Here is a 25,855-nt window from a genome sequence, read left to right as displayed (position 1 = left end):
ATAAAATAGAGTAGAACAAGACAACTCGGATATTGATGGAGAGGAAACAATCGAGAGGGATTGTTTTTTTACACATTGAATAAAATGAGTACAATCGTTCAGTACAAAAGTTATTGAATGATGAACCAGATCAATAGATAAAGAAGAGTTTTTATTATAGAACCAGGGATAACCCAGTATTACATCAATTGTACTAAGATTCATTACATGGAAGTCTACTTCCTCTACATAAGTATCAATAGAAATTCTTAATGCATGAATCACCCTGTTGATGTATTGTACTCTTCCATCAACCAAGTGCACCATATAGGAGTGATCAGTTACTGTGGGTGGGATTCCCCATATCTGAACCAAACGATCATTCACAAAGTTGTGTGAGCTTCCCGAATCAAACAAAAATTGTACGGGAGATCCATTGATATACAAGTTTGCAGTAAATCATTGGGACCCAATACATAATGAGGGAAAGAACATTGACAATTACTTAAATGATGTGTATAGACTTGAAGGACATTAGAATTCTGACATTTATGGTTTGCAGCTTTAGCTTTGCTGTCGTGCTCTTTCCGTTGGAACTTTCGACATTGCTCTTTTGTATGACCCTTCTTTTTGTAGAATACGCAAAAAGGATGTTGTCGCTTACAATCACGATCCATGAATTCGTTGGGTGTCTTGCGCCCGTCTTGCGTTGTCGTAGTGTATTTCGTACACTACGTGAAAAAGTAAAAATAATATAACCGATTTAATTACATATAAATAAATAAAATAAGAATATCAAAATATTTATCACGTGCATAGGGCAAGATTCAAACCTTGTACCTCCACATAGCCAAACCTCAACTTTACCATTATGCTACCTTATCTTTAGTGTTCTACAAATAGATTTAATAACTATAAGTGCTTTATTTGCGCCTACCTTTATTAAAAAAAGGTAAATCATGCATTTTTAGAGTGCGTGAATATTTTATAGAAAAACGCAAGCAACTAAAAAGTGACTCATGCACATCTAGCGTGCATGAGCACTATATTTAGCAAATAAAAGCAAGGATTAGAAAAGCATCACATGCACATTTAGTGTGCATGAACATATTAGAAAAAGCATGTAGCTATGCTTAGTCTCTCCCATCACTATATAAGGATGGGGAGCACATTGTAGTTTTTGTTGATTATTTTTCTATAATAATCGATCAATCTAAAATATTCGTGGGATTCACGAATTTGCTAAAATAATTCTCTCTTACTACCTAAATATTGACTAAATATACTAAACTCGTGGGATTCACGAGATTCTTATCTTATAACTCTTTATACCTATTCTTTACTAGCCTTATTTGTATTTTTCTTTCTCCTAGTCCAAAACCCCGGCGGTTCCCACCCGACTCACGCAAACGATCCGGAGCCGAAAGGCACGACAGCGTTTCCTAGAGAATTGTGACTGCTTAGTTCTGGGCGCTTCGTTGGGTTTGTTGTGATCCTTCTTCGAAGTGCATTGATAGTGAAGAACTATTTTAATGGGCTCTTCAAAGGATTTTGGATCCTTATCGTGCACTATCCAGTGATAGTCTGAATTGGGGATGCCATTGACAAAACAAGTTATTAACCAATTGTCCCCTTCTAGACCCGATTTTTGGATTTGGGTTCTAGCATGGTGAACATAGTCTTCTAACGAGGAAAACTTCTTGCTAGAGAGGTTCATTAAAGCTTGTGTTTCCTCGGTTCGAGAGGGAGGTTGTAGAAATTTGCCCTTAAAAACTGTGACAAAATCTGTCAAAGTATCGGGCAATTTCCCCAAAGTTTGGAGCCCACGCCAGCAGGCGGCGGCCTTACCCCCTAGTTCTCATCCGACATATGCAATCTTCGTACTATCTGGCGTGGGATAGAGCTCAAAATGAGACTCCCATCGGCCCAACCACGTGCAGATTGCTTCTTCGGTTCTTTCCTTTTTTTCTCTCGTAAATGGCTTAACGACAAACGATGGTTCACCCTGTCGCTCATCAGGTCTATTAGTCTCACGTTGTAAACTAATGACATGTGCCTCGAGAGCACTTTGAGATTGCCGAAGTTCGGTCATCTGTTGAGCAGTGAAACTAAGGTATTTGGGTTATTTGTGAAAAATACATCTCAATGGACATTTGTCCAGGAGGATTTCCTTGAGTTTCTTCCGCTTGAGCGGATGACATCGGGTCGTTATTTTGAGCCATTGAATGGTTATTTCTGGCAAAGAAATAGGATAAGGTTAGACAAATAGTCATAACATCATGTCGTGATGTAAACATATCATGGGCAAACATTAATCGATATCATGATCTCACGTCAATACCCCTTTAGACGTATGAGATGAGGTTAAAGATCAGGTTACTATTGTAACACAAAGGTGTTTTAAAAACCATGGGGGTGACAAATTAATGTCTTTCCCTTATCTCTATATCAATTTTTTCATGGTGGCTCCCCGAGGCTCAACCATGTATGTTCACGCCATGAATAGTTTATACATGAAAAAAATGTTAACAATAAACTATGTTTCGGTGCCCACATCTGTGGTTTCATCTCTTTAAGTCCTATTACGAGGACCCCGAAGTGCACATAGACCTCAAGTCTAAACATGTGTTATAGTCATATGTATCAACAATGTTGTATGGTCTTGGTCATATTTGAACTTGAGAACTTGAGAACAAATGCATTAAACACTTGAGCCAACCAAGTAGGTTGCTTTTCTTCAATGTTTAATGTTTCATGCGTATAAGAGATATGCGAGGCATTTGCCCATATATGTTTTTTTTAAAGTAACATATATGTCAAGAGTCCTTATTTCCCCCGCGTTTACTACAAAATATGTTGGTATATTACCTAACCTCAAGTCTCGTAATTACGATGGCATACGCCAAAGTGCAACCTAATGGTCATGCCAAATGAGCCCTCTTTTCATAGTAGGGCCACGTTACGTCATTACGAATGCCTCTCGTAAGAATGATCTCATGGTGGCATCGTATCCATGTAACGAGGGAGGGATGATGGATATGTGTGTCATAGGAGCGACCTCACATGAAGTGGGTCAAGCCCTATGTTCTCAACATCATTGTGGCTATAGGCATTTCTTTACGTAATAAAATCGAAGTCATCAACGGGAATGTCAACAATAAAAAATTGTTGAAAAAAGATATGGTGACAATGCCATTCTCACAAAAATGTGAGGACGGCCACCAAGATCCTTTCCCCAAAAAGGAAAACATTCGATATTAAAATCACGTAATAACTTATATACACATATGTATATTATCACATATATACGATCAAATACGTATACACGTGACCACATATGCGTATATTAAACAAATCGTTACATCAAATAGCCATAAATGATATAATCGAGGCATATACCTCTATGAAACGAAACATCCAAAAATAAGGGTTCATCGTAATATGCAATTGAGGTATTGACGTCTTACGCATACGAGACCAAACACATATCATTTACAACAAAATCGAGGTATTGATCTTATACGCATACGTAACATATGTATGTGAGCGTAATACGCAATTGAGGTATCAACCACGTGCGCATACGACACTAATCACATATTTAATATATGTCAAATGAGGTATTGACCTCATACACATATGTAAACGTTTTATACAACCAATTAATTACCACTAAAACATCATTGAATTAATGAAAAAAAATACATATAGACTATATACATGATTAGATGGGAGAAGAAAAAATGGAAAAAAGAAGAAGGAAAGAGTTATCGAAGTTCTTTGTTGATCGTTGTCTGGATCAAGGCTGACCGCACATCGATTGATCAAGCATCAATCAACAAGACAAAAGACAACAAAAGAAACATTAGAACATAGGCTCTGAAACCAACTATTAGAGATATGTACTAATGTAAGCAAAGGATAAGGATAAACGATAGATCTAGATAGAGAGGAGAGAGAGAAAGAAGGGGGTTGATCCACCCGACCACCCCCGAGCGAAGTGATCGAGAGGAACTCAAGCCTCAATTGGCATCCCGTACCACCGCCATGGCGTCGAGTCGTACCTGGTGCTGGCGCGCTCGCTACAAGAGTTCACCCACCACAAGAACAGAGTCTCAACGTAGTCAAAAGATGATGAAATGAGGGTAGCTAGGCCTCTTATTTATAGCGATACCCAAGGCCCCCATGCAAGTTCACGCTTGGCCTAATGGGTTGTCTCAATCCCGAGGATTAAAAGTAATCCTCCCCTTCTTTACACTCTCGTTTAACCCTCACACTTATCCACGTGTATAGAATACTACGGTAAATTCTCACCACGGGATATTATATGGGTATGCCCGTAATAATAGGCCTTTGACTCTTCACTATATCTGAGAAAGATACACTTCTTGCTTTTACCATCCAACTTCTTTCTGCTCACATCTAGAACATGTGCGTAGCACGTACACCCAAAGGTTCTGAAGTGCGGCACTGAAAGTTTCTTGCCTGAATAAGCTTCTTGGGGTGTTTTCCCTTCAAGTGCCTTCGTGTAGCTTCGATTGAGGATGTAAACTGCTATATTCACTGCTTTAGCCCATAATGGGTCGGGTAGCACTTGTGCCTTCAACATACACCTAACCATGTCGACAACTATTCGGTTTCGACATTCGACAACATCATTTTATTGTGGGGTGTAGGTAGTTGTAAGTTGGTGCTTAATTCCATGCTCTTTGTAATACTCACAAAATTCTATTAATAAGAATTCTCCACCTTGATCACAACGTAACACCTTCATTAACTTTCCGAACTCCCGCTCGACAAACTTATGACATCTTTTGAAGATTTTAAAAGCTTCAACCTTCTCCTGAAAGAAGTAAACCCACATCTTTCTACTGAAGTCGTTGACTACTAGCATATTGTAGAGAGATCCACTCATTGCAAGAGTCACCATTTTTCCAGAGAGGTCGATATGTATTAGCTATAGAGGAGTCTTTGTCCGATTTTGACTCTCTTTTGGAATGGTTGATCTTTGATGCTTGCCCATCATAAAAGCACCACAAACATGACTTAAGTCAGATAGGGTTGGCAACCCAACTACCATATTTGACTTCTTCATCTCCTTCAACACAACAACATTGAGATGCCCAAAACTCTCATGCCATTGCTTTGTGTTAGTACTTGTATTGTAGTCAGTAGAAATTGTAAACACGCTCAACTCATAGAGATTGTTGCGCCTTACCCCTATCCCTATAACCTTGCTAGCAAAATATGTTATTTCTACACCTAGGCTCAAAGTCGATCAACATTTGGAGCGATTGATGTGGTACGGTGTACTCTCTCTCTCTCTCTCTCTCTCTCTCTCTCTCTCTCTCTCTCTCTCTCTCTCTCTCTCTCTCTCTCTCTCGCTAGACAACAACTACCTGTATATACCTAATCTACATCAACCTCTCAGCTTTGATACCATGTTATAAATATTGAGAGTCGATTAGATAGGTATATAGAGTTGCAACCACATAGATGGATATATTAAAACAAAACTTCTATTACATATGTGAGTTGCTCACAATGGTAGTTCACCCATGCACTCACACCTTAGAGCTTAGATGGGATCTAGACTAGCTCGCTACAAAATTAGTGGGGATTGATTATCAATCCAACCACTGTGTAAGAAAGTGGATTATATTCTATGTCAATTGATAGTAGCTCGCAACAAAATTAGTGGGGATTGATTATCAATCCAACCACTGTGTAAGAATGTGCAAGTCAATTGATAGTAGTGGAGATATTCCTTTTCTATCAATTGACTTGTCATTTAATATTACCCAACTCCCTAGATACAAACTAGTGCTAGATATTACTTATCTTGAAGTCAATGGCACATACTTCAAGACTAAGTACATCATAACTTGCCCACAAAATATTATAGTTGACTTGATTAGCCAATCCTATTAGTCTACTTCGCTCTTTCCTAAATACATTGTGTCTTACGCATCTACGGTTTCCTAGATTGACGCCTTCATATGGTCGAGTTGCACACTAGTTGCTCCTCATTTGGGGCGCTATCACAAAATGTGCACTCTAAGAGCACATATGGGGATAGATTTACAACTTGGGGTTCATCATTGATTATATCTAACATTAATTACGTTTTTTCCCATTGCCTTGTGGACCTTATTAAGATTAATTATTAATGTCTTGCTATTTTATGGTGTAATTTATCACAAAACAATTTCTTTGAAAACTATATTAGATATACATGAAACTTAAAAGCTATATATGAAATGGACATTTGAAACTAGTTATTATGTGAGTTATGCCCATTGGGTTACTAGCAAGTTTCTTCGTAAGTTTAACATTGTTGAGAGAGGTGGGTAAGAATTTGCAAGAGTTGGATTACCAAGGCTAATGGTTTGGGAGTGAGTGACGACCACTCTCGTCTGGTTCATCACCAAAAGGCTATACGAAGGCTCGAAACCCTTGCTTAATGATATTGGCGTTGAGGAAAAACTCTATCGATATGAAGATGTGCACTCGATGTAAGGACGTTGAGCCAACACAATATGTCCTCATAGTTAGATCAAGTAGCAAACACCATCAATTTGAGATTAGGCATAGAATGTGAGTTTGCCACTTCCTTGGCATCTAAATCTTTCAAAATCACTAAGAACTATGGAAGTTGGAGGAAGCTCTCATTAGGTTGTGACATTGTTGATAGTCTGCCAATGTGGTTAATGAAATTGGCAATATTTCACACTGATTCATATGCAACTCATAAACAAATTTTGTCAAAAGTGCATTGTTTAATTCATTATAAGAAGGTAATTAAGGATGTTATGGATTCACAAATAAATAAATAAAATTAAACAAGGGTGAGCTAGAACAAAAAAGGATGCGATTTGATGGCATTGAGTTCCCTTTATGCTTCAAGCCCAATAAAATAAAATCTAACAAGAAGAAAAGAAAGAACACCTTCTGAACCCTTACCATTAATCACAAAATGACTTAGGAGCTCAAGAATAGAGAACGCAAAAAAAAGGAAAAAGGAATAAGAAAATATTAGCTCTTGGCCTTCTCTTATAGGACTTAGACTCGTTTTCTCATTCATTTAACTAGAAATATGTTGTTTTTATTTGTGCATGGCGCTGCGTCTCAAGAATTAGCCTCGACCTTCTCTTGCAAGACCTAGGCACTTTTTTCTCCCTTGCTTAAACTCGAAATGTGTTGTTTTTAATTATAAATTATCCATGGTGATTAGTTCAATGTTTGTGGTCCCTTTTCTATGCCATGGTTTCTAAAAATAAAATTTGGCACTTATGTGTAAATGGGGCTCAAACCTAGAACCTTTATTCTCTCAACCATTTACATTAACAAATTGAACTAAGATTAAATCAATGTAATGTCATATATTATTAATTCTCGATCGTCTTCCATCAGTGAGTGTTCTATATATATGTTGTGATGTTGCTTTTTGCTCTTACCTATAGTGATATTCTATAATTTTGGATGATTGGGTCAAACAATGGGTTAACATTGTCATTATGATATATGCCATGGTGATCACATGGGCAAACATCATGTTTCATCGTGGGAGGGATGAATATAATCACGTTTATACCAGAAATAAAGGAACCATGTTGTACGTGAGTGGTAAAAGGAACCAAGGCCCAAACCTTGGAGAGGGTGATTCGATAGTATTCAAGCTTTTGAATTCCAACTATACAAGTTGCATCGACATCAACAAGTCAACATTCAAATGTGCCTTCCAATCCAACGTCATAGAGGACGAGACACTAGGATTTTTTTATTTTTTTTATTTTAAAGAAGGTTCACCTTGGTATTAATGGAAAGATGTCGAAAGGCTAGAATGAGTTCATACAATATATTACAACCCTCATATCCACATCAACCAGCATGTCAAGTATCAAAAGCCCTCATGAAGGTTGTTCCCAGACGGGGGGTGGAAAAAGCCATCTTGGTGGAGCATATCTCCACTTTATTCTTTCTCCAAAAGAGACGAAGACCTCAACGTTTTCCAAATTTCTCTAAACTGTTGTTGTCTCCGAATCACAACCTCAGGCTCACCAGTTATTGCATCATATTGACCTCTTAAAGTGTGTACGAGCATTAACCATACCTCTTTGACTAACTCAACTGCATTCTGTTTAACTTTCTGAAATACACATTTACATCTAGCCTTCCACAATACCCAAATGACTAGAGAAGATATCGTAGACCATACCATATCCTCTTCCAAACAACGGATTAATGTAATATCAGAGATCTCCAATACATGTCTTCCATCGAAGAGGAGAAGGAAATCACCATACTCCTTTTCATAGTTTTGAATTTCTTTAGCCAATCTTCCCCATCTTACAAAACCCCATGTGTACACCTGCCTACCATAAATAGGATATAACATTCTCAACATTCTTTTCCAAACTGCTCTAGCAATAGGACATATCCATAAAACATGGTAAACCGATTCAATGGGAGAACCACAACTGTCACATTTTAAATCTTGACAATGTACCCACATCCATGACTTCACAGGAATGTCATAATGTGTCAACAACCATCTAAATAACACAACCTTTTTAGGAATTTGCATGACCCATAACCATTTCCAATAAGCATTCAACCAAGAATCTGTTACATCACCAAATCTCCAAAAATTACAAGTTGTTGGTGTAACAGTCACACCTCTCCTTAGCATTTCTCTACCCATTTTTACCGAATACTGAAAAAATGGGATTTGCTTACCTAACATTCCTTGCGCTGATCTGATTTGCCATTTCCACTCACCAGGATCCCACAAAAGGCGATCAATGGGCTTAGTCTCATAGACCCATAAATCAGAGAGATTGTTAACATCATTTGGATGTGGGTTCAATATCCATTTTTTATCTTTCTTCCATAATATACGAATAGGCAACCTATTCCCTCGAGTTACAATTTCGTCTTCCACAAAGAGAGAATGAAGTCGTCTAGAAGGCAAAACATCGAAGTAAAGGCATTCATGAGAGTTTTTATAACCCCTAACCCCCAATAAGACATGTAGGGATGAAAACATACCATACCAAAAGAGACTAGTTTGAGAAGGTTGAAAGGAAGATATTGTAAAGACTGTATCCATTTCTGAATACATAATGTTCCCTCCCCAAATTGCACTACAAAGTTGGGTTTTGTTTTCCATTGTTGAAGAAGAAAAAGTCAGCCAATTCCCAACAGACTTAGCTTCACCATTATCAAAGTCAACCCAATTCAACCTAGTTCTCTTCCCTAACATTACCCCATCTTCTGATGAAAATAGCGAGTTCAATATGAGGGGTTGACGCAACCATTCCTCCTTACATGATGGTAGATATTGGACTAAGTTAAGTTTCAAATCCCACCATGCCTTCATGATACCCCCAAAAAACTTATCTTGGCGAAAAATATCAATGGAATGGTTAAAACCTCTCAAAAACCACCATCTAATACTATCTTTCCAATTGCCACCGGTAGAAGGCATAACTTTAACCAATCTCTGCCTTAAGATTTTTTTCCAAGGCTCCCCATCAAGCAACAAACCTCTTATAATAAATTTTCCCACTAAAGCCTTACATTGTAAAAGAGGCTCAATCAATCCAAGACCACCCTCGTCCTTTGGAGTTGTAATAACTTTCCAAGATACCTTGGCTCTCACATAAGAACAATTTTTAGATCCCCAAAGGAAATTCCTAATAAGCCTTTGTACTTGCGATAAAGCAAAATGTGAGCACAACCAAGCTGATAAAATGTACACATGGAAGCCAACAATACTTGATTGGCAATAACAACCCTTCCTTCCAATGACAATTTAGTAGTATTCCAATATAACAATTTCTTCCTTATAGCAAGCAACAGAGGAGCTACATGATCTTCCGGCGAAATATTAATACCTACCTGACATCCCAAGTATCTTATAGGTTTCCCATGCAGAATCCATTGAAACCCTTCTTGTAGACACCACAAAGGGTTTACTGTGTTACCTACCCAGAACCCCACCGATCTATTCCAATTAATAATAGTTCCAAAAGCATAGCAAAATGTATCAATAGCATGTTGTACTCTAGAAAGATTATCACTAGAACCTTGCAAATACAAGGCTGTATCATCAGCAAATTGACAATCGACAACCTGTACCTCTAACCATGGCCATTGTAGCCCTTTTATATTCAATTCACAATATTACTTGTAAGAAAACTACTAAACGCTTCTCCAATCATCAAATATAAAAAAGGAGCCAATGGACACCCCTATCTCACTGACCTCGAAATTACAAATGCTTGTCCTAACTCTCCATCTACTAATACCCTACTAGTAGCTGAGTTATAAAGAGTTGAGATAGTTGTTAACCATTGATTAGGAAAACCCAACTTTTCCATGGTACCCCTAAAAAAAGACCAATCTACTCTGTCATAAGCCTTTTCGAAATCCAACAACAAGATTGCTAAATCCTCTTTCCTTTCTTGTGAAATTGCAACCGCTTCCCAAAATAAAAAAATGTTATCCAATATACTCCTTTGGGTGTAACAACTTAGCATATATTTTGTAAATAGTATTCAATATAGTTATTGGTCGCCACTTCCTAATATCAGCCACTACCCCTTCCAGCTTAGGAATGAGATAAATCATACATTCGGTCCACTTACTTGGCATAAATCCAGTGTCAAACACCTCCTAAAATGTAGCAGTAATATCAGTCCCAATAATTCCGGAAAAAATCAGCTGAGATCCCATCGGTACCAGGGCATACATGGGAACCAATTGCATCCAAAGCAACCCTTACTTCAAAAATCGAAATCGGTTTAACCAAAACATTTGTCATATGGAGTGAAACGCGTGCATGCATAGACTGCCACACCACTCTCCGTCTCTCCAATTGATCCAGTGTAAAACATTCAGCAGTCAATAAATTACTATAAAATTTCGTAGCAATATCCCTCATTTCTCTAGCATCCTCCGTAATGGATCCATCATCCCTCTGTAGTTGTTTCATCCCATCACAAGTTTTTTTTGGAGCTACAATTTTGAAAAAATCAACAGACTCTTTATCCACTATTTGTGCCCACTTTGCACCAAATGCATTATAAGTGCATTGAGCCCAAGTATCTTGTAATTTACCGAGCTTATCCTTTGCATTATTTAATTCCAACATCACCCACAGCCCATGACGAGACACTAGGATTGCACGTCAAGGTTGACAATAAACGCAAATTATTTAAGGAAGCATAATGGCTTTCTTGTTCAATTGCAAGCATGAGAGAGACTCAACAAATCTCAACTCTCCATAATGATACTTAGTGTTGCTCCATAAAGAAACATCTGACAACTTTATTCGAACTATGTTAAGAAGAGCCCAATCACTTTGTTGGACAACATTGTCGTGAAGGATTCCGGCTATAGTGTGAAACCGGGGTGGAATAGGGCGAGTCGGTGGTGTACAACATGTGCACATGTATAGTAGGAAACGGTGTATAGAATATGGGGGAGTATTTATCCCACATTGCAACGCATCCCTCTCCTTGTTCTATAAAAGGAAGGGAGTGCCTCTTGTGAAGGGGTTGCCCATTTTGAGTTAGGAGGGTATACCACTTAGGTCTAGGATTTGGTAGAGTTCTTCCTCTTCATCTTATTCTTGTTCCCTTACAGTTTGTACTTGGGTCTTCACCCCATTTTGTTTAGGGTTTCATCTTGTCTTCTTCTTCTGCCCCTTCGTGTCTGTTTAGGGTTTTGGCCCGGTGAAGAGCTTGTATGTTCTGTGTGAGTTTACTTTCTACTCGGCCTCCTGTGCAAGACCCCGCTCGGCGCGACGAGCCCAAGAGCTCCCCCGACGGCGGCTTGGTAGCAGACTGTTGTTGTAACGTAACCTACCTTGGTCCGGCTCGAAGCCGGGGTTGTATTATTTCGCTTGTAATATACATATTGTTGTCTGTTTGTGCACATTGGTGTATTTTAGTGGTGTTGGAAACACAACCCCTTGCTTCCTGTGCATAAGAGTCGGTGTCGCGTGCATGCTCTCTCTCTCTCTCTCTCTCTCTCTCTCTCTCTCTCTCTCTCTCTCTCTCTCTCTCTCTCTCTCTCTCTCTCTCTCTCTCTCTCTCTCTCTCTCTCGGTTGCCTCCGGAACGCGTCCGGAGTCGGTTTCTCGGCACCCCTTTCTCCCTAGTCTGAGACCCCCGTGGTCCCGCCCTTCTACACGCACGCGCGTAACAACACGACAACGTTGTCTTGGATGAACTTGCAAAGGCCCTCTCTACTACTTGTTTCCATCAATGTTCTGGAAGCATCAAACTGAGGATCGAGGATCGAGAATCGGGGATTAGGAATAACAATACATGTTGATATGTGTGTGTGAGAAAGAACACACATACATATTGTTGTGAATCTAGTTGCAATAGTACAACAATCATTTTCATCAATTGGATTTCATGTTTTCTATAGCAATTTTCAAGTTTTTTATCTTTATTATGATCTCTCCATTGTATGTTATTCTTTCTTGTAATCGCATTGTATGATCACCATGATTGGTCGATCAACAAGTGAGAATGTTGGTCAAATCCATCAAATATTTAGGGCTTGCACTTCTCTCATTTGGGAGCCAATTAGGACTTAAACACACTACCTCTTACCAGGTTAAAACAGGTGTTCGACCCATCGAATATTGGCACTCCAAAGAGTATATAAATACATTACAAAAGTCAAGAATATGCCGAATCATCGATTACCACATCTTTCTTGGAATGTTAGATGTAAGCTATAAAAGAATCATAAGATTAAGATTCTCTCATCTGGTTGGGTTGTGGACATAAGGAAATGGTTTAGAAGATGGGGTGTGGATGATCTTTTAGACCTTTGGGCGATGTTATGCATTATGTAATGATTGAGGAAAGGTTGGTGGAATCATTAAGGATGAAGTGGGAAGATGCTAAGAGGAATACTACATTACAAATGTCAACCCTAAATGTTGGTCTCAATATAAAGCAAGAATGCCTATTGATCGTATCAAACCTTATCTCATTACCAATATGAGTAGTAATGCTCATAGAGCCCTTACACTACTTCGCACTCAATCTCACAAGTTAGGTATTGAAGTTGCATCATGGTATCAAAATGTAACAAATTTGAAGACGTGTAAAGTATGCAATGAAGGCATGGTAGAGGATGAATGTCACTTGCTCTTCACATGCTCAACATATAGTGCAATTCATTCAAGATATGTTGACATACTAAGAGGGAGTGATAACTTAAGTGTCATACTTAAGACACCACCTAGAAGGTTGAACTCATATGTGTATGCTTTATTCACACGTAGAGACTTTGTGCTTCAATGTATGAAGACCCCTTCTTAGGAAGGAGACACATATCGAGAACAGATGTATACTCTAGTCCCATAGATCAAATTTTCCCTCTTGATGGACGATAAAAATTCTAATTCTAATTCTAATTCTAACATGGTACAATATAAACCATGGTATCCAATCAATTGGGCAACATCTCCTTTTCTGTATAAGTAATAATTGATCTTTAACATTAAACTAATCATTGACCACTCCAAATCTTGAAAGAATGGCAATAACTAGTTAGCCTTTGCAATAAGGTAGGACAACCCATGTCACACTTGAGCCTTGTTTATAGGATTGCTTAGGATCCTTTGAATACGTGTGCATTTGCATGTACGAAATCCTATATTCTATTATCGATCTTTAACATTAGGAAAATCATTGAATTGAAGATGCCAACACTCACATAGCAACCATTTACCAAATAATATATCTTCATCTTATAGGAAATGTTGGAAATTGACATTTTGTATGGTGAATTCATTTTCATTTAAGAGATCACATTGTTGTGTCAATGTATATTGCATCATTTGGCGGAAGTGGTGGTATTGTCATTATTCTTGAAAGAAATAACAATTATACTCTTGGAAGAAAGGGGCAACGAAACATGAAATAGATATAGCACTAATTGTAAATGAAATACCATAATAATGAGATATGGTTCCTTTCCACAAGTATCTATATAATTGTAACTTCCATTGTGATTGTAAATGTATATCCATAGGGAAGGATATTTTTTGTTTAAGATTGTGTGCAATGTAAGGCATACCATGAGGTGAGTGGACTGTTTGATAGTATTTTATTAGGAGTTAGTGATTATGTAGGTCATCAAATGAAATTATTCCATTAGGCATGCTCAAAAAGAGCCTTCGATATATAATTATAGATTACTCCATAATAAAACATTGTATGAAGTACCTTGAGTGTAGGTAGCTCCAATATGTGTGTGTGTGTGTGTGTGTGTGTGTGTGTGTGTGTGTGACGCAAAGGCAATACACATTACAATTTACTACTTAACCCAAGGCTATAATTGTAAATATAAAATGGTTTATTCATTCATCACCAATGATATGTGTACAATGTATTGGCAACTATCTAGTTCTTGTTACTAGTCTAGAGTTTTATACCATGTCCATGAAAGCTAAGATACTTGCCTACATTTGGGTGTGCATAAATGTGTGAATGAGTGTTATGAAATAACTGCTTTATATGGTTAATTTCACATCCTCTTTGTGTTCTTTATCTAATTGCACTAATTTCTTATGTAATACAAATCGAGATGTTAATGATAATCAATTATATTCAAAGATTGGGAGAAGAATGGTTTGAGGATGCTTAACCAAATTGATCACCCAAGAGCGAAGGACAACTGGCGAACATATAAGTGTCCTAAACCATTGAATATTACATTATGTTGGAAGTTAAATTATTTTTTAAAATGCAAAAAGAGAGTTTTCCTCGCCAATAATGTCTTGACAACATTTCAAGATGTTAGAATGAAAGGGGTGGTTAGTTTCCCCCTATATGGCCCAACACCTTAGGCACCCAGACCACTACATGTTCCCATGTGTCATATGTCCATATGGGTTTGACACGAGTGCTATCTATGAGAACCAATTTCCTACTTATCCTACACTTAAACCATTAAAACTAGCTTTAGAATTGGTGTGTAAAGTTATGCCCGCAACATTATGGCTTTATTGTGTATGATTATTCTAAATTTATATACAACTTGTCTTGTGTATGGATTCATAACATTGGGAATGTATAAAGTATAATCTTTGAATAAGAATGAACAAAAGTTTGTTTGGTTTATATGAGTAATTTTAATAAACATTCATGTTTATTAACATATTATCATAAAGTGGAATTTCATATGAAGTATGTGTTTGTCGACTCACATTCACCCCAATCCTTCGAGCATTAGACCCACGTTCATTGCTTTTCTTGTTGACTTCATGAATGAAGGCTCTAGTTCCAATGTCATTGAAATCCTCATAAGGAGAAGTTCCTTAGCGAGGCGAAAGCTGAAGTGGTCTTGGGTAGATATTCTTTGGCTAACAACATGAAAATTTTAAGTCTAGTTTTTGAGCTTAGATAACATGATGTATTGTTATTTTACCGTCACATTTGGTTTGATTGATTGATATAGAAAGTAAATTGGACTATAATGATGAAAATTATTCCAATGTACAATATGTTGAGGCCTCAATTAGTTTACCCTTGAATACCCATAATGTTTTGTCAAATGCCCCACCCACCTTAAACATTATTACTACACCATGTTTGTTAAATGGCCACCAAGATGTACAATATTGTAACTATTGGAATAGTAGTTGGAGGGGTGGGAATTTGATCCTAATAAGATTTAAACTGATCACTTAGAAGAATATAGTTATAGGAATCGTTAGGAAGTAATACTTTAGGAATGCAATTGTATTGTGTACCTTTATGGGCAGATTCGATGCAATAGAATCTCATGTATTGTAAGAGAGGACTATGGGACTAAAAATGTAAGGATGCACTCATTACAACATCCATTCCATGTGCTTTACCTTGTTGTAACCACCATATGAGTCTTTTTAGCTACATTGTTGGATTCGTTTTGATCGCTCTATTTTCATTCACTTGGATTAAGTGGTAATTCTCGCATCCTAAAATTCGATTATATGTGCAAAAACAAAGGTTCGTGAAACCAAGTATTGATTGATAAAGCTTGGTGACTACATCAAACATAACAACAATGTTTCCTAATTCCAATATTCCACCACCATATTTCAATGTTATCAAAACTTTCTTTATCAAACCTAGTTCAAGAAATTTCATGTGTGCTTTGGTGGATTTGGCTGAAGATCCTCAATAATATATATATATATATATATATATATAAAGCAAGCATCATTAGGTCTTTGTGAGACAATTTTTTCCACAAGTGCAATATCGTTTTGTATGGAACATGACATCCACTCCATGCTATATTGTGTCCGAGCGAGATTAAATGGACAAATATAGGTAAATTCATATATTGAACAAAAAATTCAATACAAGTCTAATCTCATCGTACATTTAATTCATAATAGCCACCCAAAGTGTGATCAAGGAAGACCTCCATAATGCCACATATGATCATCTTTAATGTCATTGCATTATTAAAAGCAAAAGCATTGAGAAGCATCGAAATGCAAACGTGGACTCAACGATGATGCATTGAATTGTTGTTGTTTGTCATTACTTACGAGCCTACGTTTGCCTGGCAATTAGTAATGGAAAAATCATTCTAGTGTTCACCAATGTCGAATAAATTTAATGTCTATTTGCTTGGACAAAATTTAGCGTGGGGTCTCCTCTACCTCTTTTCCAAATTTCTACCAATTCTCTTGTTTGCACAGGCACATTTTCGAAGGCTCCTCTCCCATGCATTGTGAACCAAAGAACTTCAAGTGATCCAACATCATCTTTAATGTGACAATCCAATCAAAAGCATGATCCCAAAAATCGTTGTGCTCAAGCATTGAAAATGTAGACTTGAGTGATGATAGGTTGAAATTGTGTCCTAATTAATAAGGTCCAATTTACAAAGCAAGCACCTATTTGTCAAAAAAGTTAGGAGAAAAATAGTATTAGTTGCAAGAAGGTCAAGTGTATTGCGAGAGAAAGTCGCACACATGATCTAGTGTGTGTTTATAGGAAACTTTTGGTATCCAATCTTAGCCAAAGGTAACTTTGGAAACTACCTCTCCTATTCCTTTTTCCAACCAATCCATTGTCTTCATATTAACAACTTGCCACCTTATTTGGGAGACATCGATAATGAATTCTAGGGAAACCCATTGAGAAACAAACATTTTACCTATTAATGTCTCATTTACCACATTCATTTTAACGAATCAAGTACACTTGGCTATCGAAGCATTGCATCATTTTCCAACGATTCCTTTCAAGCCATAACATGAGATACACAAAATGGCTTTTGGTATAGGTTTGACACCATCCAAAATTGGTTCTATTTAATTCGTCACCATTTCTTAATGGAGAGGAAACAATCACGATCGTAATATTGACTTCACATCTCAAAAAAGGTAGAGTTATAAATTATATGTCTGCAAGTAGTAGTTCAAAGCATTGATCTTCCTTGGAACAAAGAAATGTGGAAAAATGAAGGTGAGAGGGTTATTCAATGGGTGAATAAACATCTGACTGGGTGGGTGAGAGGAGGGTGGTAGTTGGGGGTGGGGTGGGTGAGAGGAGGGTGGTAGTTGGGGGTGGAGCATGGAGGTAGGGAAAGGTTGGCAACAATAGTAAAGAGAAACGAAGGGATGGTTTTTGGGGAATGAGAGTTGCCATACCCACATCATGGCTGCAAAGGCAAAGTTTGATCTCTATCAGGTGTGGATAGTAAGATTGCGTGGTGACCCAAGCCCAAGAAACTAACCGAAGTAAAAGAGAAAGCCAAGTGACACCTCTTGCCAACAATGAGAACAGTAGCAACAAACAAACAACAAGAGCAAAAAGAAAGCCAAAAAGCGAGACCTAGTGACTACACTACCACCAACAATAATAGTAAAGGAAAGCCACATGACACCTACCTCTTACGCGGGACAGAGACATTGAACTGAGGCCCCGAGAAAATAAATAAGACCACTAAGAAGTTGGTGAAGCGAGGCGACGGGTGAAAGGCCTTATATTATTATTCTTATTAGTACATTATTATTACTATTATTATTATTTAGTATGCCTAAACGATCGTTCAAATGGTTTTTAAATCCCTTCTCTCGCTTTTTGGTTTTTTATTTCATCTACATGGGACCAAGACATTTTAACAATAATGTTAGTAGTATTAGTATTACCGGCAATTTGCAAGGCAAACACCCTACTTCCTCCCATGCATCATGAAGTCTTGGAGCACCCTCAAGGGCCAATTCAGGACATTGATGGCTTTGGGGCTTAGATGGGCGGGACCAAGATGCAAGCGGGAAACTCGAGAAATTCTTCACGAGATGCCTTTCCTCATAGTGTGGCTTGCCATGGGACCTGGACAGGGGGTGACGCAAACACACGTGTGCATTGTATGGCCCAAGGCATCAGGGGCAGGCAAGCAGGCCACCGGCCGGACGACTTAGGGCCGGGTGTCCATGCGGTGTCATATGGGCGCTCGGCCCACTCTTGCCTCCCCACAGGCTTTTCAGTGATTAGTTTACTAGTTGCTTCATTAACTGATTGTTAATTAATATACAACTGCGGAAGTTAATTTGTTAATTCGTTAATAAATGGAGGTTTATTGAGGGCCGTGACATGTGGGCCATTGCTAATTAGTTAATTAGCGAGTTAATTAATCGATTAATAGAAAATTGGGAAGTTAATTTTACTTTGCTTCACTTAATTAATTTTATCCTTTACAAAAAATAGTAATTAGGCATCCTTCTTTTTAAAAATAAATAAATAAATAAATAAACCATCTCTGTCTTCTTCTTCTTCTTCTTCTTCTTCTTTCTTCTTCCTTCGTTATTTTCTTCTTCCCATTCTTCATCTTCTTCTTGTCTGCGTAAGTTGTTAGGGTTAGACTTAGGCTTAGGTTGTACACAGTCTCAGGCACAGGCACAGATCCGAAGGATCTCTTGTTAAAAGGACATAGATTTCTCTGCTTCTCTTTAATCCTCCCGCAATCGTGTTGCTCTCTTTGTCTTTCTTTTCTTTAATTCTCTCTGTCGAGGCTTACTCTGCGGTAAACGTCCATGACCTGTCGATCTCTCATAAATAATCGAATTCCATTCCTCTGAGCAGGTATTGTTTCACCTAAATTTCTTCTTCTTCTTCTTCATTCCTTTGGTCAGGTGATTCAATGTTACAGTATTCGTTAGGTTTTTCCTTTTCTTTCTTCTTCATCTTCATCTTTTCTTCTCCGAACCGATAAGGTAAAAAAGAAGCCAAAGGTTGAGTTTTATGGTTGATCTCTTGAGCTGAGAGTACACGATGATGAATTAAATGTTTCTATTCCTCTTAAAAAGGGGAAATCATAATCTGATAGAAGCCAAAAAGGTATTTTTCAGTCATCTGATCTACAGAATTCTAGCAAAAACTTTGGATTTCTACAATCTTATCTATTCAAATCAAGGTCCATCAAGAAAGAGAATCCTGAAAGAAGCAAAACCTGAAGTTTCTCTCATATCATCTTATAATTCAAGTTCCATGGAGAATAATTCTGATTGAGTCTTAAGATTTCATGGACGAATAAATCAGCGTAGATATTTTGCAGTATCCGTACTAGAGGATTATGACAGAATTAAAACAATAGTTTTTATTATCTCATCTATCTAATTCAAGGTACATCATGAAGGAGGGATCCGATGAGAGATCTATCACATTAGCATTGCTACACTATTCTTATAAAATTAAAACAGTGGTTCTCTATGATCTCATTGACCTAATTCAAGCTCCCTCACGGAGGACAGATCTGATGAGAGAATTTAAATTTCTTTGTCGGATCAATTGAGAAAGATCTCTCTTTTCTGTTCTTCTATGCTGGATGATGAGCATTTTCTGAAAAGGAAAATATTACACAGTTAACAATTTTTGTTACTCACTAAGAATAAGATTTTCGAATAGAACCAAAACAGCAGATTTTTGTAGCATTTCTTATGTAACTCAAGGTCGATAGTTAAAAGATCAATGGTGAATGATTAGAGACATTCTCTATATTAACCAAGGTAGATCTATCTCCCTGTCTGTTTCACATTGATGAACTTTTGGTGACATGTAAGTTTATATGGCACTGAAGGTCTTCATTAATTCAAATCGCATGAAACTCTGATCTAGTTAGTTATTAAATTTCTTTATTATTGTTTCAAATATGTAACTTGAATTTACCCATATTTGTAACCATGGTTTGTCTCTTAGGCTGATGTTGGTCTATGCTAGACGTTAATATATCTACTCTGAAACGAATGCACATTTGTTAAAACAGTAAACAATAGGTTTTGTCATCTCATCATGTAATTCAACCATGGAGAGTTTATTTTTAGATCATTTGTGGTAATCAATCTAACTATCTCTCTCTTTGTTGAATCACTAAGCTTAAACATGCTTAAAAGCCTTTCATTTCTCAGAAAGAGGAATAAAATGAGGCATTGAGCAATCCTTTTCAAATTAACTGTGATAGAACATTTGGAGTTGGGAGTACAGAAGAAATATAACACCATGATGCTGTAAATTGTCAAAACTGAAAGCTTGTATACAAAATTGAAAGATTTTCATCTCAGAAAGATGATGAAAATGGTAATCTGGCAGAGAGGATGTGAGGAGGAGGATTACACTTCAGTAGATTCTATTACATCATCAGGCAGTTCAGGACAGGGATAATGCTAAAACTAATTTTGAACCTATCAGATTCTGTTTCATGTAGACGAACACATAGGAATTCTATCGGTTCAGACTTACTAGAATGTTGGTCTAGGCTGCAAAATACTGACTTTTGTTCATACTATAATGCAACTCAGGGTCAATTTTAGGATCTATGATGTAACAAAATTCTATATAAACTAACCAATGAGAATGCTGAGAGGAGCTCCTATTGGTGAAACTACCCTTGGCCAAAATTTCAATTCCTTGGCAAACCAGTGGATAATATGGATATTGTGGGTAGCACTCCAGCATTTACCCAACTATCTATCTTTGAGACATAAATTAGGATTGCAGATCTTTCAGCTATATGTGCTTAAGAATTTGGTCTAATCAAGACTCGATTTCACATCCAGGAAGCTATATTACTCCTGAAGAAGGAAGTTGATATTCTGTATCCCCATTGCCCCAGCTGTATATCTTTATAGATAATAGAAGAGAATAACAATAAGATTGAGAGAAAAGCCTGGAAATGCAGCCAGCCATTTAAACCTAAGCCAGCGACAAAAACCTGTATCCACTGTACTTTGATTGAGGATATCAAGAGAGAGAGCAAATCACCAATGAATCATGCAAATTTAACCCTCCATAGCTCCAAAATTGAATTTGTATTGTAGAACTAGTTTGTTCGAAAAAGATAAGTCTTGCTCATGTTGACTATTTCTGCCCTTCAAAAGACAAACTTAGCGATTCGCTTTATAACTTATAAGTGGCTTTACACTAGGGTCTAACCTAAAGTGGCTTCATGAGGCATTACCTTTAGGATTCAATGCACACACAGAACCCAATGCTAAATGGACGAACATATTGTCCCAGTGTCTGCTGGTTCTGACATTTATGATTGTAGACATCAGTTGCCCATCGACATTCTACATTGGAGCACACAAAAAGAAGACAAAACTACTATTAATTATTGGCATAAAAGAAAAACAAAAAGAGCAGCTCCCGGGCGCATATTGCCTTTGTACATTTGTTATTCCTTTGTAGGAGCAATGCATAACTTTCATTATTAATAAAACAGTAAGATCATCAGATTTACTTATTTGATTAATTTTCTATTTTTATTTTTTGCCACTGTGTTAAGTGTAGTTTCTTACTGAATTGATTATGCATTATAGCAATATGCAATCTGTTTCTAAATGCAACAAAATCTTTCATGTAACCTTAGAAGTATTGGCATGCAGTGATGAGAGATATTGTATGACAAAGGAACGTTTTTGGTTTTTTGGATCTGTCTATATTCAGTTATAGCTAGTATGACGAGTAAGGTGTAACAATTGTTATTACTGAATGAAATATGTCTCTTAGGTAGCCTCTGCTAATTCCTATTTTCCCCTTGCATGTGACAGCTTTATGATGTCACACGAGGGGAGAGAGAGAAAATCAGATGGTGAGCGAGACACTGAAGATGAGAGAAAAGGAAAAACGAAAATGGGAGCTTTTAAGGCAATGATTAACTCGAAAAAGCTGAGAAACTCGTTGAGGCGGAGGAGGAAGCATTATGGCTTTGGTGCAATCAAAGATATTCGGGATGAGCAAGAACAGATAGCAGTCGAAGCATTCAGGGATGTTCTTATATCTGAGAATCTACTTCCGGCGAGACATGATGATTACCATATACTTCTCAGGTTAGGAATTGAATTATGATCCTACCAGACATTCAATACTGTGTGTACTGGCATAAACCTCACTCTAGATTGAACGGTTAAATCTTGTTGATTACTAGCTTGATTGATCTCGCAGTTTTAATTCAGGTTCTTAAAAGCGCGGAAATTTGACATTGAGAAGACCAAAAATATGTGGTCTGATATGCTTCAATGGAGGAAAGAATTTGGTGCTGACACTATTGAGGAGGTACAGTTGTGTCTGTTTTGGTATACAAATGCTGCTAGTAGAAAAAAAAAATTGATAGTGGCAAAGTGCTAGCAAAAGTTTGATTGAGTCTAAAGTATATTATATATTGGTTTTGTCCAGGATTTTGATTATGAAGAGCTGAGAGAAGTGAAGAAATATTATCCACATGGGCATCATGGGGTAGATAAAGATGGTAGGCCTGTTTACATCGAGAAGTTGGGAAAGATTGAGCCCAACAAACTCATGCAAGTCACAACAGTGGACAGATACCTCAAATATCATGTACTCGAATTTGAAAGATCTTTAAATAAAAAGTTTCCTGCTTGCTCAGTTGCCGCAAAAAAGCATATTGGCTCAACTACAACAATACTTGATGTCTCAGGACTGGTATTTGCTCTAATTCTGATTCTACATCTGATTTAGATTTAATTGAAGATACTGGTATCTTGATTCATTAGTTGTGATGCAGGGTTTAAAAAACATGAGCAAGAATGCCCGGGAACTTTTGTTTCGAATACAGAAAATTGATGCAGACAACTATCCTGAGGTTTGATTTTTGATGATTAATCTCTCTCTCTCTCTCTGTTGGCAGTTTTTTTGCAGCATTCTTATCTAATTAAGCGTATCTCTGTATGCTACTAAAAAATTTACAGACTTTGCATCGGATGTTTATAATAAACAGCAATTCAGGTTTTAAGCTGCTGTGGAATTCAATCAAAGGATTCATAGACCCCAAAACAGCATCTAAAATCACTGTATGAAAATTCTAATGATATAGAATAGATGCCTCATATAATAGAGCACAAAAAATTGTCACACGTTATATATGGGGTATATTTCATCTTGCAGGTTTTGGGAAACAAGTATCAGAGCAAACTTCTGGAAGTAATTGATGCAAGGTAGCTATCTTTTTAGCGTGTGTAATTCAGTGATGTAATTGTGATGATGTTAATAGATAAGAAGCTAAAATTCCATTACATTTTGACAGTCAGCTGCCAGATTTTCTTGGAGGAGATTGTAGATGTCCGGAGGAGGGAGGTTGTCTATTTGCCGAAAAGGGTCCTTGGAGGGATCCTGTTATAATGCAGGTACATAATTATATGGATTTGAATTTTCTTTCGATTCTTTACCTAAGAGGGCACCTCTGTATCTGCTGATCCACAAAAAAATCTACGTGTCTGAAACATTTAAAATAACTCTTCATATATTCATAATGCAGGCAGTTCTGGATGGTGAAATTAAGCATAGACATATTGTTACAATAACAAATGATGGAAAAGTTTCATCGTCAAAGGTAGGCACTATTAGTTTAATCATCTGTTCTAATGCTTCAATTACTAGACAGTGTAAAGGGATGGTATCAGAATCAATTAGTCTCACTTGATGTATTTGCGTTTGGCCAGAGCAATGACGTTGATCTCTCAACGGCAGAATCGGGTTCAGATGTGGATGATTGCTTCTCACCACGTGGAAGCAGTGTATATCGGCATCCTAAGTTGACACCCGTGCACGAGGAGGTATGGCTATAATCCCCTCACTATCATCAGAATGTGAATGGTTAGTTAATACCTGTAGAATATAGGTTCTTGTGTGTCTGTATATGGGAAAATGGTTGCATGATTAGCAAGCTATATAGTCTTATCTTGTGTGTCTATGTGTGGAATAGAGTAGTGTGGCGATCTAGCTATAGTACAACTACAATTTACATGGGATAAATTACTATATTTAAGTGTCTAACATATATTCTTGTGTTGCAAATCATAGCCCAAAACAAGCAGCAGTGGTTATAATGGCCCCTCTTTGATATCTGAAGTTGATTCTGTTCCTGTTATTGACAAGGCCATTGATAATGGCTACAGGAGAGAGCTAATTATTCGGAAACTTGATCGCACTGAAGGTATTCCCTCTGTATGTATGCAAATTCATTCTTGTAAAAGGGCCGGTTGAGAAAATAAGTAAATATGAAGACTCTAATGGGTTTTTAGCAAACGTTTGACTGAAATATAATCAATTTGTTCCGTTAAACATACACTGAAACAATACATGTGGCTTTCTCATTTTGTAGCATCAAGGAAGATGTCTATCATTATGCTTTCAATCAAGGTTTTATATGGGTTTGCGGCTGTCTTCTTAAGTTTCATGTCAGTGGTGCGAAGCATCCTTCATACAGTCGGCAAATGCAGTAGAAGGCACATGTCCAATGAACAAGGACAACTGATAAACCAAATTGAATACAGGGAACAAGGAAATATGTCAAACCTACCACGTCAATGCACATTATCTTCATCACTGTATGTGGATGCTTCTCCTGCACTTCAAAAGAGGTTAGACAGTTTAGAAGAGAAGGTTACCTTACTTGCAAAGACACATGAGTTGAATGACCCAAAGGAAGGCCTAATGAACATATCATTACAGAGAATTAAGTCTCTGGAAGCTGAGGTGGTTGAGACACGAAAAGTGAGTTGCTAACTTGAATCTCCGTTTAATTTATTTTGTCACATATGTTGCCTAACAATTCAATTCAGTCAATCAATGAGTTTGGATTCACACGTTCTTACTTATTATATTTCAATGTAGACACTTCGACTTGTGCTGGAAAAACAAACTGAGTTGTATAACTGTCTTGCACAGTTCAAAGAGCAAAAATTGAAGGTATACATTGAAAGTGTAATTTTCGCGTCTAACATGTGTCTCTTGGAGGTCAAATTAAGAGTTTTGCTGTTGTGGTTATTTTCATAACAGAGAAAAGGAAGCTGCTTTTAAGGAAATGCATTCATTTAGGTTGTGGGAACTATCAGAACTGGCTGATTATACAATAAAGCTGTTGTTGCTTCAATGGCTGCAACACAAATTACATCCAAGGGTAGTGGTGTCTTGTATATTGGACTCTTAGGAAGTCCACTCTCCTTATGTTGTTAATCTGTCAGATGCTCGGTGTTCTTTCTACATCAAGAGCTTCTAACATTTCAATATAATTTCTCAAGGCTCATATTAAATCCTTATTAAATCTACTTGCTTAAGTGCCATATGAACTGCGTACTTAATGCCTCATTTCATCTATAATTCTCTATTGCCAGTGGTTTACATCAAGCCTCCCATGTGGGAAAATCCTTGGTGCAACATCTCTATAATTCTGTAGCACGAGTGGTTCACATTGCTTTTGTGCTGTATGAGTTGTAGGATATCTGTCTACCGTGGTTTAGTTAAATCTGTTACAATGTCATCAAACGGCTCTTAAACCCTAAACCCTTTTCAGATTGCAAATGTAGACTGATATCCAATGCG

At 37.3% G+C, this 25,855-nt stretch overlaps 1 protein-coding gene across 2 annotated transcripts; it reads left to right on the top strand.

Annotated features, from left to right (window-relative positions):
• Positions 1-18,796: 18,796 nt before the first annotated feature.
• On the top strand, positions 18,797-25,577 carry LOC147850370 (phosphatidylinositol/phosphatidylcholine transfer protein SFH8-like). Of its 2 annotated transcripts, XM_087336157.1 has the most exons (14): positions 18,797-19,102; positions 22,066-22,344; positions 22,471-22,570; positions 22,691-22,957; positions 23,040-23,117; positions 23,224-23,325; positions 23,420-23,469; positions 23,559-23,658; positions 23,790-23,864; positions 23,974-24,087; positions 24,335-24,467; positions 24,636-25,027; positions 25,148-25,222; positions 25,313-25,577. In XM_087336157.1, exons 2-14 carry the CDS (start codon positions 22,070-22,072, stop codon positions 25,331-25,333), a joined length of 1,782 nt encoding a protein of 593 aa, XP_087192283.1. In that variant the 5' UTR covers positions 18,797-19,102; positions 22,066-22,069; the 3' UTR covers positions 25,334-25,577. The 2 variants fall into 2 exon arrangements, with proteins under 2 accessions (XP_087192283.1, XP_087192284.1); XM_087336158.1 differs by lacking the exon at positions 18,797-19,102 and having other exon boundaries at positions 22,046-22,344.
• Positions 25,578-25,855: the final 278 nt, after the last annotated feature.

Source organism: Azolla caroliniana, unplaced genomic scaffold (genome assembly GCF_043228905.1).
Source record: "Azolla caroliniana isolate FFs.n. ecotype wild unplaced genomic scaffold, voAzoCaro1.0.p SCAF_21, whole genome shotgun sequence".
Classification (NCBI taxonomy): Eukaryota; Viridiplantae; Streptophyta; class Polypodiopsida; order Salviniales; family Salviniaceae; genus Azolla; species Azolla caroliniana.
Note: the sequence above shows the minus strand (reverse complement) of the source record. Positions and strands in the feature narration are given on the sequence as shown.

Coding starts and splice junctions, on each gene's coding strand:
- LOC147850370 (XM_087336157.1), top strand. CDS start 22,070: ATGATGTCACACGAGGGGAGAGAGAGAAAATCAGATGGTGAGCGAGAC. Junction 22,345..22,470: donor GATTACCATATACTTCTCAG/GTTAGGAATTGA, acceptor GTTTTAATTCAG/GTTCTTAAAAGCGCGGAAAT. Junction 23,865..23,973: donor GAAAAGTTTCATCGTCAAAG/GTAGGCACTATT, acceptor GCGTTTGGCCAG/AGCAATGACGTTGATCTCTC.